Genomic DNA, 15,448 nt, shown 5'->3' on the forward strand with positions numbered 1-15,448 from the left:
AATGAAAGAGCAGTTTCTCCTCTGACCTTGTGCCCCACAGTAGTTCTGTACAGCTAACCTATGGAGTTTTGCATGCAGGAATGGTTTCTTGAAAGAGGATCACCAGCAAATGCTGTGTTAAGCCCGGGACTGCTTGTTCTGCCCTTGCACTTGGGCAGCAGTCCTTCTGCTACATGAATGATTTGCAGAGCTGCTTTGTGGACTGGATTTGTGAGGATGATCTGATTTAAAAAAAAAAAAAAGTAGCTGAGGGGAAAAAGAAAGTTATTTTTAACCCAGATTGGTTTATTATTCATGCTTAACAGGAGAGATTTACCAAGTCAGGAAGGTACAAGTGGGAGGGAAACATACTGCAGAGCACTGTATGGTCTTAGCTGCCTCAAGTGGGGCTGTGTGGCCTGGGTTTTAGCCTCTGATGTGAGCTCAGCTTCTGGAAATATGGTAGGTTTCACTCTGCTCCAGGGTTTTTATTTTTACAACTCAGTGTTCTGAATTAGAAAGGGTGGCTGTTTAAAGTTGTTGCTTTTCCAGGAAGAGTATCCCTACTTTTGTTTTTTTTTTATTTTTATTTTTATTTTTATGACTCCTGTTTCAGGAAAAAAATAAAGTTATTTCTCTTTTTGTTATTTCTTTTTTCCTCCTTTCTTCCCCCATTCAAAGGCTGTGTTTTAATTCACAATTTCTCGAAGCTCAGCTTAGAAATTGCAGTGGGAGAGAGAGCTCTGCTGAGGGGGTAGTGGGGAAGGCCATTTTAGGAGAGGAAGCTGATGGTCACTTCTGGACTTCTGCACTTTGACCCTCTAGACAGGTTTCCTGGGGAAGGCTGGGCTCGAGACTTATAGTGTGAGCAACAGAAAGAAGATAAGGCAAAAGTAAAATCCTGGCTTTGAAATCAATAATAATCCTATCTCTTTATAATTGTTGGTGTCACAGTTATGCAAACCATCTCCCTGTAGCATTGAGATGGCCAAGCACAACAGAGACAATGCCCAGCTTGGAAGGAAATAATGAAAATCATGGATTTGCTACCATAAAGGCATTAACCAAGACAGGCTGAGGCACATCTTGACAAAGGCCAGTATCCTCCTGCTCGTGGGTGCCTTTTGTGGGAGCTGTGAAAACAGAACGTTTCTCAAGCCTTGCCGCAGTGCCCGAAGTACATAAACTACTTTCTCCTCTTCTTTCCTTGTTTTCTTTTATCTTGGGAGATTACTGAACTGAGAGTCTGCCTTCTCATAATGAGGCCAGAGTACATTGGAATTATCTGCGGGCATCAGTTAATAAATAGCAGAATAAAAGGCAAAGAGCTGGCTGAGGGTGATGTGTGTCAAACCCGCACAGAGCAGCAGCCCCTTTCTGTGCCGGGTGGGAGCAGGGGAAGACAAGAGCCGGGCAGGAGAGTGCAGCTCGGCTGCACGCCTACTGCAATTAAACTGAATTGCCTCGCTCTGTCATCCTCCTCCCTGCCTCAAAAAGCAAGGGTATAAATTGCTGTCAGGCTACAGCTACTAATGAGACTGAGCTACAGGCTGGCATGTTCAGTGTCCCCTCTGCTGTGCTGGAGGAGAGTAAAGTAAGAGACGGTGGGTGCATCAGTGGGGACAATGAAATCTCACAACCTACTCTCACAGAAAGCCGTCAATTCTGATTTATTACTTGAGTAGCTGTAGTAAGACACTAAGCGTTTAACACTCATCATCTCAGGAGGAGGAGGAGATTGGACCAATGTAAACAAAAGCATTATTTGCTTGCTATTCTTTTTTTATTATTATTTCATGCAGAAATTGTAAGGTTGCCTATCAGTAAGGTTGCCCAACATTTTCCTTTGGAAAAAGCTGTTTTCAATTGCTTCTAGCAATTCCTAACCATTTGGATGGCAATTTTCCACACCAGATACCTGGTGCAGACCAAGTAGTTTTGGAAAATTTCCAAGATGTTGTGGTTGGTGGAGGGGGGGTGGGGCAGGTTTTGAGGCATTACCTTGGGAATATACATTCTTTTGTCCATGCTAAAATTTTATATTTTTTAAAATACTTTTAAGTGAGAAGGTAGTATTTGCTGTCCTGTGGTGATCTGCCAAGATTTGGCAATATTACAAAACCATGGAAAAAAGTACTTAAAAAAATCAGAACTGAGTCAGCTTCCCCTGTCAGCTCAAGGGTAACGGGATGTTGTGCTCTGAGTGTAACTGAGCAAATAATTACGTGCTGTTTGTTTGCTGAGTCTTCGGTTCAGTTTTCAGAACAACGCTTGTGGATTTCTGTGTTTCTACATGTGTTCATGTGGCAAAAATCAGGCCAGCTTATTAGTTTCAGCTCCCAGTAATTTTCCTTTGAATAAGGACTGCAGGACTTGGCCTTCAGTGTGTAACTCAAACCTGTGTCTTTAATACAGGGTTGTATTTATTTTTGCAGACCTGGGGCAGGAAATAAAAAATGGGAAGTGCCTTTCCCTCCTCCAGAAAAACACAGTAATGAGACAAAAATAATAACTTCTATAGAACATCACATGTCCAGGTATTCTTCTAGTTGCAATCTTGTGACATTAGCAATTCAGATAAAATCTTGTGGTTTTATCTGTGTGGATCAAGGAACCTAGAAACAGTGACAGTCTATTTATTTTTTTATGGTTGCTGAACCTCTATTAAGAGGTATTATGCATGGGGTTTGATTTTTCTGCCTTTACATCCTCACATCCCCATGGTTACTCTTTGATTAAACTTTGATCAAAGAAAAGACAAATTATGTTGTTAGTTATTTAACCCTGTGTGGAAAGGGCTCTGTAAGTCAATTCTAATTCGTCTAGGCACAAAACCTTAAATATTTTTTCAAATAGAATTCCCACTCATAGAGTAAAAAAAAAAAGTTGTTTTTAGCAGACTGTGTATGATATGGTCTTTTACTTTGTTCCTGGTATAAACTTGTCATTCCTTGTTTTTTCATCTATTGACTGGAGCTGCCTGCTCGAGAAAGAAAGAACACTCTAAGGTTGAAAAAACACCCTTCCGTTCAATGTTAGTGATATTGGGCAATTGATGCTTGATTAGAAAATCAAAGCCACTTCCTTTTCATTCTTTGAAAATGTTTGCTTATTTGCATCTGTCCAGACTGAACATCAAAGGTGGGATAAGTTGGTTATGTCCTTGCGATGCTGAGCAACTTGGGTGTATTGCTAGAACAGAGAGAAGTGACTCACTTGTAACACCAGAGGATGTGAGCAGCCCCGCACTCTTCATGTACCCATACTTATATACTACATGGGGTGTCTCCTGTGGACCAATTAATAAATGCTCAGCTGGATTTGAGTGTCAGCAACGTATATTCTCCTATCTGTGAGTAGCTGGCTCAGGTTCAGGGCATGCTGCTTGCAAGGCTTGATGGAGTAGCAACGTACATGTCCTACAGTACCAAGTACATGGTCAGGGAGAGACATCCAGGGTGCTTGGCCTCTGATGGGACCTGTTTGGGTGTTTGTGCCTTTAGTTACAGTGTGTTACAGCGCGACATGGCCGGCTCTCTTCTGTACAGGGCTGAGTGGGCAGTTTCAGGCCAGCCTGAGCTTTGGTGTGTTGGACTAGGGAGTGACGGAGGGATTGTATGTAAGTTTAACAGGCAAATGTAGCTGGAGACAGGCTGTAGAGCTCAGTGTAGGAGCCTTGACAAATTTGTTTTTAGGAGTCTGTGATATTCATCACAGTATTTGCACTGGCAAGAGAAGAGGAAACTCCTGTAAAAGTAAGGAATATGGGACTCCATTACAGTCAATGCTGTAAAAACAGGACTGTGCCAAGCTGGGTGGAAAAGAGGGATTCTCATCCACTTCATAGTGCTTGAAGCAGCTGGAAAGAAGTGTTAAATTTGGTTAAAACCGGGAAGCTGCCACTCAGAAAAACCAGAGAGAAGCAACTGAAGTAAATACTACTACTGTAGCAAAATTAATCACAGCCAGGAAGATCATTTGAAATATAAAATAATCCTGGAATAAGCATCACGAGCACTTAGGGAAAAGTTCTTCAAAATAATGTGGAAAATGAGACACAGAGACAGAAAGAAGGGTTCTTGCTTAAGCTGAGGCAGCTAACAAACTTGATAGCAACCTGGCTAGCACTTGAAACATGAAATGCACAGTCGTTTTGGACTCTTATACACATAGATTAATGTGATAATACTAAGAGACCTAGAAACAAACAACCTATTCATCTGCAAGGGGAAAGAGTGACTGGGGATTTTGCATCCACTTAAAAAGGCAATTGCACTAGAACTGTAGACCTGTGTTAAGCGAGCAAGAACATCTGACAGACAAACAGTTGATCTGGACTTCATTGAAAGTGAAAAATGTATGAGATAGAAATGTGCTTGAGAACCATATGGTTTGTGGCAAGTTAGGATAGCTCCCTTCCTCCTAAAATGAATCAGGAAACAAATGCCTTATTCACTTTTACATAACAAGCCGAGGTTCATTAATCATCTGCTCCTATAACAATAGGAGACGAAAATAGCTTGGAGGTATCTCAAGTGAATTATAGTTGAAATTTGCCATGAATTCAAACTCAAGAAAGTAGTTAAGATATGATTTCTGTATGGATAGATGACTCTTGGTCTTTCTCCTTTGCTCCTCTNTCTGTATGGATAGATGACTCTTGGTCTTTCTCCTTTGCTCCTCTCTCCAGCTCAGCAATGGATTATCTCCCAGTGATGACGGACAATGACATTTAATTGCTTAAGGACTAACTTGTGGGGGGACTTAAAAAATTAAACAGGCAGGGGTAAAGCCCTCTTTCAAACTATTAGTTTTTTAGACCACATGGGAAATGGCATCCAGTTCCTCTCTTCATGCAACCAGATGTAGAGAACTAGGAGGAAGAAAAATAATGCAGCCTTTAAAAGGGGGAAAGCCCCCATCAAGAGGCAGTTTTAGTCTAACTCCAGAATATAAATTAAAGTGAGTGAAACTTCATAATAGCTAAGGACAGGAATGTGTCATAAAAGTTCGTGCTGAATCTTTAAAGTTATCTTTTTTTCTTCTCTTTCTCCTTTCCCTAAATCTGAGGGCATAAACTTGCCGAACTAACCAAAATGCTGCTCAGTAAGAAGAATGGCAGACAGATGCCTGGATTGTCTGTGTAGCTACTCACCACTTCTTCTGGTAATCTGAAACTGAAAGAGAAAGAATAGGATTTAATTTTAGACTTCTTTGACTGATGTTAGAACTTCTTGAAATGTACGTAACTGCAAAGTACTTTATTAAGCCTCTAAACTTTCCACCCAGATGTCATGCAGTTCAGCTGCAGATTCTTACCAGATGGATTTGCAAGCATATGTCTTTCTTGTTGGTTAGCCAAAGGAAAATGACTGAACAAGTCAGTTTATAAAAATTACTTAGGCTGATCGTGCCCTTCCTTTCACACCATTGCTGGAAAAATGTGGGAGAGAGAACAACTGAGAAGCAGACAGTAAATGATTGTCAAATAAGAAGTTAAAATAAAGATAATGAGAATTCCCAGCACTTATTGTTCTCCGCTACAATAGCTTGATGGTTATACACACCTGGAATCATACAATATGCACACTCAAAATGCACTTACAAGGTCTACTCTTGGCTCTCTGGAACATGGCCTCCTCCTACTTGATTGCTCATCCACTTTTCTCCATCCTCTAAGGAAACTTTTTTAAGTTTCTCCACTTCTCTCTGCCATCCCCTGATTCACCCATGCTTTGACACTTCACTTGCATCACTTCCTTCTTCCAGCATCCAGAAAAGCTTTTGGTTCTTCCCTCCAAGCTCAGCACTTGGATGGGCTTCCAAAAACCCAACAGCTCCAGAGCAAAACCAGAAATCTTTCTTTCTGTTGGTATCCTAGCCCATGGTACAGCCAGGAGTAGGAATAGATATATTTACAAATGGTAAAAAAAGTAAAGATGGTCTTCTAAAAATGAGATCAGAGGTGTGAGTTGTGACCATAAAAGTTGTCTATCACACATGATCAGTAAAGAAAGACTTTCCACCATCTGAAAGAAATGCAAACCTGCAAAAACTGGGCTAAATCCCCAGATACTCACAGCAGATACACAAAGGGCTCAGGTCTTATCACAGGACCTTTACCAATATTGCAAAAATTATCCATTTCTGATGGATAATGAAAATGGGGAATTCAGAATTGACCAGAGTGAAAAAAACCCTCTTGAGAAAGTTTCCATTTTAGCTTACCCGCATTTCAAACCTCTGGGTGAAGATTTTAGAAAAAAAGGTACTTAACAGACCGTGGGAAATCTCAAGGCGAGAGCACAAATAATTCCAGGGAAATGAAAATGTTCCAGACTCCTGCAAGTGAAAACTGATAATGCGGTGATGGCAGCTCAGGTTGAAAGGAGGCATAGTAATAAGGAATTCTTTCACTGAATCCCAAAAGAAACCATGAAAATAGTGGATATGTATGAAGAACCCTAGGAAGGCATTTCCTCTAAATTATCTAAGCAAGGTTTCACATAAATGCTGGATTACTGTAGCATACTGGGTTGTGCTAACAATATGCTGGACTGTTGGCTACAGCCCATTAATCTCCACTTGGCTGAAACACAGGCTGGTAAAATGGCAGAAAGTTTGCAGGATATCTGTTCTGAAAGATAATTAAGATTTGATGTGACTTTCCTAACAGAAAAACATTGAGTAATGAGTTTGTACAGGGTTTTAAATATAATTGTTTCCCTGTTTTTCAACACAATTTGATTGGAGGAAAGGTGTCTTTTGCTAAATTTATGGTTGAATTGAGTGAGATTCTTGAGACAGCAACAAACTAGGCTTGATGACTCAGGAGATCCCTTTCAGGTTAATGGATATAGCCCATGCATACTGATAAGCTATAGATAAATGACTTCTGGCTAATGTTAATGTTAAACCTGATAGGGAGTAGTCTTGAAAACTGCTTAATTTGGGTGGATGATGCTTCATGAAAACCTGATAGAACTGCCATTTGATCCGCTGATGTTTAAAGTGTAGGAGCTGCAGCTTCATCTGCCTCCTTTGGGGTTAATGTCGGGTGTTGTATGTAGAGGTGGCAATGGGAGACCTTAAATCCAGAGGTCAAATGCTTTCTCCTTCAGGTCAAACAAGCCCCTTTGTGCAGTGAAAACAGCAAGGGCTGGGAGGATATGGGCTTAAAGCAGGCAACTGAAGCTGCTTGGGGATGCCGGTGAGTGTGATGCGGCATGAAGGGTAAGACATGACCCTGAGGAGCAGAGAAGTTTCTTGGCCTCGGCACTGATGGAGTGATAAGCGGTTGTGAGACCAAGCACACTACAGAAGGCAATTTCTTCTGCTTTGCTCAGGAAAGCAATCATTGCATATAACATTGTAATGAGACTAGACTGAGAATTCTTCTGCTTGTTGGCATGTAGAAATCTTATCTTTCAGGTATGTCCCCATGAGACCCATACTGAGTGGCTAACCACATTCAGGTGAAATGAGGCAAGTGTTTTCCATGTGAACCTAGAGTGCAAAACTGTCTCTTTTTTGATAACTTTGTTTTCTTGTTAGAGACGAAAATCTAAAAAGTGTGACACATACTATGTGTGGCTACCAGGACAGAGAGGAATTTTCCCTGGGGTGCTCCTCACAGAGTTTCTATATTATTTCTCTGAAGAGTCTGTCCCCCTCGCAAAGACAGTACTATTGCAGGAACTGAACAGCTTATGAAGGCTCACCAGAGCACCAAACATCTTTCTAATTACTTCACTGCATGCAGGATAATTATAGAAAAAAAAAGGATGAAAGCCTAAATGAAGTACAGAAGCCCGTGAAAAATGCCACCAGGTCAAACATTGCTGCCATCTTCTCCTCCTTTCCTACTGACCTGTCCTTTCATCTCAGCATTAAATGCCCACTTCCTTTAAATAGCTTTTTATCCTAACCAACTCTCCTAATTAACAAAGCTTCTTGAACTTCATTTTTGTTGACTGCCTGCAACAGAAAGCTTTAATGCTTTGTTCCTTGTAACTGAGTAAGCTTTCTGTGCTCTGCTTGCATTGCTTCAAGCAGCCAGGCAATGGTCATCTACCGTGGCAATGCTAACTTGGCTTCTTCAGTCAGAAACAAAACAGACTTCGTGAGTTTTAGGTGTAAGATGGGTGAAGGAGAATAGTCACTGTAAGACATGGACTGTAAGGGAGAGCAGGTACTTTATATCAGTAAACACAAACAGGAAGAATTCTGCCTTGTTTATCTGCAGACTGAGAAAGCTGCTTGATATTCTTCCTCCTCAGCAGCAAATGACAGCACAAAAAGTGGTCGCGTTATTAATTTAGATGAATAGTAGCACACATCCCTGCGTTATATAATTATTTCATTAAAGTGAAAGATCAGTTTAAAACATCATTAAAATCTAACCAGCAGAAAATAATATGATTCCACAGACATTTGATTTAATTAAAACCTGTGAATTAGGAATATTGAAATGTGTATTAGCTCTAGAAGGTCTCTCTGAAAGCAGCATCACTGGTACCTTATCCCTCTATGTGTGGTGCTTCTCGGAGAGCAGGGGGTAGCAGACAAGTGCAAGGAGTTCCTGGGATTCCAACTCAATTAATGATCAGTGAAGCCAGCAATAAAGGTGGCCTGCACACAGTTGTTCAAAACATCCTTGAATTAGTCAAGCAGGGTTTCCACATTATCAAAATAAGTATTACTCATTCAATTCAGTCTCGAGAATCAAAGAACCAAACTGATTCTCTGAACTTGGAGAAACAATGGCTCCCAGCCAAAGCCCACTGAAACCAAGACAAAGATCCCCTGCTGAGTTCAATAGCTTGCTGGATCTCACCCAATGCAAGTAATTCCCTTTTTTTTCTGGAGTGAGTTTCTTTTTCCTGTGGCAGCTTCACACAGTATTTTCCATTGTGGCTACCTTCATTTGTACACTGCTGTTCTTTGACTTACAATTTCAGACTCATATTATTTCCAGTATTTTATAATTTTGCATTGTCAGGATAGTTTTCTCCGTGGTTTCACAGAGAGAATTGACCTACTTAAAATTAAAGGTTGCCAGCATAAATTAGATTAGGTTGATCTGGTGGACTGAAAAAGCACTGTAAAATGCTGTGTTTGTCTTTATTTCTGTCAGTAAGAATGGCTTGGTGAAAAGACTGCTATTAGAGCTACTCGGTTTACACTGTTATAATTGCAGGTCTGATGGTATCCTATTAGAATGCAACAAGACTTAGTGATCAGTTATTTCAACAAGAAATATAATAATTCCACTTTATTTTTAGCTATGAGATTTCACATTTCATTTGAAATGCATATGAATCTGGTTAGTAATAAAGTAATATGACTTACTGACAGTGAGGATATTTCTACCTTCTTAAGACCATCTATACTGTGAACTCTCAAACTCAATATAGAACAAAAATTTCTTATCCCAAACTATGGAGATTGCAAGAAGTGGATAACTTGCTCACCATATTTTAGCACAGGCCCAGGGTCTCTTATTCATGAGCTGTGGATACAGCAGACATAGGAAGGGTGATTAATGTTACCAACCTCATCTACCAAAAACCTATTGTCTGACTCTTTCTAGGCACAATGCAAATACTTTGAAGCTGAACTACTATCAGCTGTCTCAGTCTTCTTATGCTTACCCTTAAACCTGTGAGGTTTTTTGTACAGTGAAAAGCAGACTAATATTTCCTTAAGAATGGTATTTTTTCCTGTCAGTTCTATTGTTCCTGTAAATACCTCTCATCACTACTAAAAGAGGACAACAGTAGAATGGACATTCATCCTGAATAGAGCCCAGAAGCACTTCAGTTTGGGAACTGCATCACTCTGCAGGCAGAATCCCTGCAAATGTCAAAGCGAGGTCTATTAACAATAATGCATAGATAATAATTAGGAAATAATTGATGTTGACATTGCTATTTGATGCTGTGTATGACTCTGCTGTGTGCATAGTAAGCTGATTGGTTGGCTCCACTGGTAAAACCTGCACTGCTTTTTAGCTTGTTGATATCCAGCTTATTCCACTATCTAATGAATGGGTGTGTAAAGATTGCTATGCTGAGCTGCAGGTTACCAACACTTCCACGATATACGGGAGGAATTCCCCACGACTTTGTATCAGACCATAACTGTTTCTTATCAAGCCAATTTTTAACACAGCTGCAGCCCAAAGAGACTCTCTTTTGGATCCTATTTTCAATGGGGAAAGTGTTATTGTTTTAAACCTACATTTTGCTTTTTTTCATGCTTTGCTGTTTGTTACTAAGAATTCATCCTATCTGTCAAAAAATATACCTGGGAATGGTTTTTGCATTGATTGTAGAATGGTTTTGTTATTTTTGGAGCTATGGCTGCATTATGGTTGTCATCTTAAAGGTATTGGGACACTTCAGATACATTATTTTCTTTCATCCTTGTGTACAGTCAGTTGCTATTTTGAAAAGAGAAGAGGGAGAAAGGAATGGGATAAGTGAAGATGGAAAGACCTGGGACAATGAATAGGGAAACATTTTTCTCCCTTTTTCTTTTAGAGGAACCCATCTTGTGTTTGTACCATTTCTATGTGGCTGCAGCAGAAAGTTTCTGCTTCTCCATGGGGTTTGCATGATCTTGGGTTTCTACCTCAAATGTCTCACCAGTTTAAGCTGCTGGGACATCTCTGTGTGAATGCCATGTAGTCCTTACTATCAGAGAGAAGCACTAATGAGATACTTGCCCTTCATAGCATCCAGCGTTGTGTAGCAGTGGTTGCTACAGAGTGCCTGGTAAGATTATCAGCTTCCCTTGGCTTTTGGTAGGACCATTTTGTTTCCATCCTTGCATCCTAGCAGTGTTATTTACCGTCGCTACATTCTGCCCCCTATGCTCCAGAAACAGCTTTATTTCTACATCTGGGCGCACACTGCCTCTTCAATATCAGCAAGCCTAGAAGATCCAAGTCTTCTTTCCCAAAACGTAAAGACAACCCTGAAGCATGCTCATAGAGGGGTTTCTCAAGGCTGAGCTTGCTGGAAGAGGAAGCGTTACAAGAAATGGGCATGGGAGCACAAATACAGATTTTAATGATCAGGCTTGAAATTGACTGAGGGTCAGGAAAATGCGTGCTAACATAAGGCAAGTTGTGCTGGTGAAAAATGTAGCATAGTTGGAAATAGAACAGCTTGAAAGTTATTTAACAATGCGCTGCACACTGCGGTGGTTCAGAACAGCCAGGAAGGAGTGTCTCAGATAATAAATGCTGTAGTGGAGTTTAGGTAGGTGTGAGACGTTTGTCTGCACTAAATAGCATTAGCAGCTTGTTAAGGCCAAGTGAAAAATAAATCACTGACTTCAACAGACTTTACTGTTTACTAAGTCCTTACTTTTAGATTTACACAGTGAACTGGACTGCCATAATGCACCTTGAGTTAGTGAGCTGGTACTCCTCAGCTGAAGGACTTAGCTTGATTTGTGTGATAAGCAATATGCACACTTAAAGAAAATCAAGGTATTTCCTCATGCAGGGCCTTACAGGTTTCAGTGCATGCTCCCTTTTGCGCTACTGCCAGGGAGAAACTCCTGGCTCTGGTCTTCAAGTCTCCTGAAGAAGGTATAGCAGATGGTTGGAGTAATTTATTCCTTCTGAGGGTGAAAAAATCCCACTATCTAGTATCTCCACTGAAGAGATGTTATACCTACTTATAACCATTTGGGCTTCTTTCTTCACTCTTGACATAGAAATCACCACAGTGTTCATATTCCAGCAAGCCTAAAGATTTCTTGTCCACAGCCTCTCAAGATCCATTTAGACAGCGAAACCTGCTCAGATGCCAGCACTCATATTAGTACTGCATTTTGTGCTTGAATGGTTTAGCACTATGAAACTTAGCTCTGAGACAAGTGCTTGAAAACCCTGCCCAAGGGACAAAACCTACATTCAACCTTCTGTATTCCTCATATGCCTTCCTTGACTCATCATCTCTCCTGAAAATTTCCTTGCCTGTCAGTTCATTACCTCACATGAGCATATGGTGGACAACCTTGTACAGACTTTAAAGAACATGAGTCATGACTGTGCTATACCTCGTGCTGTCTATGCCAGACAGATTTGCAGATTTATCTGCCCTATATTTCTGTCTAAGCTGTGTATCATATGCCATCAATACTGCTTCACAACTTTGGTTGGTAGTTAGACTTTGTATCATTGAAGGGCTTAGGGTCACCCACTGGGCATGTTTGAGGATCATCACTCAAGTGAGAAGGAAAGGTTATTCATCTACCACCACTAAATTTCTCTTCTCTGTTTTAGTCCCTGAGGAATTTTCAGGAAGCCAGGAGATATGCTTGAGCCCCTCTTTTTGTTTTGTATGCAGCCGTGGTAGTGGAGGTGATAGTAGTAGCAGTAGTAAAACGTGGGAGAATAGGTGGATGGAGATGCCACTGGTGGTACCATTAAGGCAAATATTCCCTGACTAACTGTGCTGTGTGTGTGTGACTGTAGATGGAGACAGCACATCTCAAAGACAGTTGATTAAAGGTTAAATAATCTTCCTTTTCATAACGGACTACATGAGGCTCTCTAAGGTTCCTTCAACAGACTGTGTGAACAACATCATTGCACAGTTCTTCTAGCAGCCCTAGATATTTTCCATAATTGAAAATGGTTTGTCTTACAGATCAGATGCCTTATTAGTATTGTTATTATTTCTTGTCATTCTGACATCAGTTGCATTTTTATCCCTTGTGATTTCTAGAATATATCTAATGTTGGTTGGTTTTTTTTTTTCAGTCCAGCAACAGCTTAATCCTCTTCCCATCTCATTACAATATGAGAAAATTGAGATTGCTTGGGGGACATTAGTTAATAAACCCATTGCCTGTAATTTCCAGACTATTGATGCATTTTTCCATCTTTATTTAATGGGATGTTATTTCTCACATTGAAATATGCAAGCTATAGTGGAGGAGAAATGCTACAGATAAATTCACACTGAAGAAAAAAAATAGGAAATGGTTACTATTTTAAATGAAGAAAGAAAATCCCTATTAGGCAACTTCATCTTTTTTGTTTGACTCAAAGGTGAAATCTAAAACCCTATTCTCCACTTGCACTGGTTTTATATTTGTCCCATTGACTTCAGTGGAATTAGTCCTAATGTACACCGGTATGAGAAAAACTGGATCACTGAGGTTTCGTTATTTCAGACTGTAACCTTTAATTCTCTGGCTAGAAGGATGCTGTAAAGGTTGAGAGGTTGTTCATTGCACAGACAGGAAGATGAGATAAGACAAAGCAAAAATAAAGTGCTTCAGACTATTTCATTCCAGGGGCTTGTCCTCACAGGCCACAGGGGATTGCCTTGCATTTCCATTAAGATACCATGTTCTTGGAATTGCATTTTCCAGGCTTTTTCTCTGGAGTGCTAAGAGAGCTCACTGACAGTGCCCAGATGCACAACATACTCCTAACAGTGATCAGGATTAGTTCTTAGTCTCTGCCAGCATCCCTTTCCTCTCCTCATCCCTTTTATTTTAACACATAGGGAGAATAACCATGTTTTTAAATCAAGTGGCTTCTCTGTGGAAGGAATTAATGGTGAGCAAAGCAAGAGCAAGTAAGCACTGACAGGAACACATAGACATTCAGCTAGAGCATCCTTTTTTCCATTTGCAGTTTACCGTACAGCCTAATAAAGACTCTGGAACAAAAAGCAGTTTGGAATATTACATATCTATATATAAAGTACATATACTTTATATATATATATATATATACATATTACATATCTATATATAAAGTACAGCTGGCTTGCTCAGTTTCAGTGATAGCAGGCAGCAGCTCTTGGTTCTGTGCTTGGCCATAATGGGAGAAGCGCTACCTCCTCTTCTTCCCCTACCATTCCTCTGGAGCAGGCTCTCGCTTTCCCAAAGGACACAAACTGCCCCACACCACTACCACTCTACAGCTTGGAGGCCGTCAGTGGTACACATATCACCACTAGCAATCTCTATTTCAGTCCATTTCCACCTTTGTGCACCATAGTGCTTATGTCCACCATGCTCTGTTGCACCATATATTTCTCTTCAGAGTCTCATCCTACTCCGTCTCACCCTCTTGTGGCTTTCAGATACTCCTGACAAAATCTTACTTGTTTTCTGTCTCTGATTCTGCCTGGCCAGAGATAGGTTGCTTTGTCTGATCTACCTGTTTCCTACACGTGCAATTCAGTCCTGCCCTCCTCCCCTGGCAGATTTGATCATCTGCCCAGACCTTTTCCTTCTCTCTCCTTACAAACCATTTGCAGGCAGCTTGGAATGTTACTGCTCTAATTTGACAGTGTTTTGTGCTTACCGTGCTCAGGTCTGAGGCAGCACAGACTACATCTAGCTTCAATAGCATGTGTTTAGACTTCTAACTATCCACTGAAATCAATAACAGGAGTCCAAATAGGAATTCAAAGCCTAAATGTTTCATTGGCGATGAGCTTTGGTCCTATAACAGTACTCTGAATGAACTTAACCTTCCTTAATCCTTCCAGCAAGCCAGCGTTTGTCCTTTCACCATGGACTGCAAACAAAGAGTTTGATCCATCTTGCAGGAAAAAAAAAAATCCCTCTGAGCTCCTGAGTTCTCTAATACAAAGCATTAGTACCTTTGCTGAGGGGATAAAACTTCAGTCTTGATTGAGAAAACTGAACAAAAAAACATTTGATCTGATTGACACAGCTATTCTGGTTGAATTGGGTATTATGTTTAATCAATAAACTTTGTCCTTTAGAATACTAATGCTTATCTTGTAGTTGCTGCTTCTCAAAATACTGTTTGCTATGGAATTATTACTTTAATATGATGGACAAATATCTGACTCCATCAAGAAAGCCTGAAAGTCACAGGGAGTGAACAGTGGGGCTGTTCCTTGGGAGCCCAGGTAGGGTAGCTTATAGATAATTACTTCATCCTTCGTTTCTTAGCATATCTGTTAAATATGTTCTAATTTCTTGTAAATGGTGTTTCAAGTGGCCACAGATTTCTAGTGTGCTAGTATATAGTGAGCATGGTTACCATGGACTCTCATTTGGAGGTCTCAAAGTACAGTCCAGTAAGCAGTCATCCTGTTTCAGTTTAGTGAGTTTTACTTAATGTCACTAGTTATGGAAAACTGACCTCTTCATATACTTTTCAGATATTAATGAAGATTGATGGGTGTATTAGAATACTAAAAGACAAATCGGGTTACATCTTTTTGATCAGTGCCTCTCAGCTCAATAACATCCTTCCACAGAAAAACTAAGTTGTAGGAGGTATAAACTTTTACATTATCATTGGAAATAGAGCTACTATGTCTGGATCATCCCTCTAAACCTCCACAGACACTTACTGAAATTATTTAGGATGGAGGCACTGGTGTTAATATGCTACTGAATTTGGAGTAGGTTGTTGAAACTTCAACGAGTCCTTAGTCGTGTTTCATTTAAA

General features: G+C 40.3%; 1 protein-coding gene across 1 annotated transcript in view; it reads left to right on the top strand.

The window, feature by feature from the left end:
• The first annotated feature begins 352 nt into the window (after window positions 1–352).
• VOPP1 (vesicular, overexpressed in cancer, prosurvival protein 1) overlaps window positions 353–15,448 on the top strand; it is an 81,381-nt gene continuing 66,285 nt past the window's right edge. The window contains exon 1 of the mRNA XM_017823718.1: window positions 353–441. Within this exon, the coding sequence (XP_017679207.1) occupies window positions 439–441 (3 nt within the window). The 5' untranslated portion in view covers window positions 353–438. The remainder of the gene's footprint in view (window positions 442–15,448) is intronic.

The sequence above is a fragment of the Lepidothrix coronata genome, unplaced genomic scaffold, assembly GCF_001604755.1.
Source record: "Lepidothrix coronata isolate B3197 unplaced genomic scaffold, Lepidothrix_coronata-1.0 Scaffold3, whole genome shotgun sequence".
Lineage (NCBI taxonomy): Eukaryota > Metazoa > Chordata > Aves > Passeriformes > Pipridae > Lepidothrix > Lepidothrix coronata.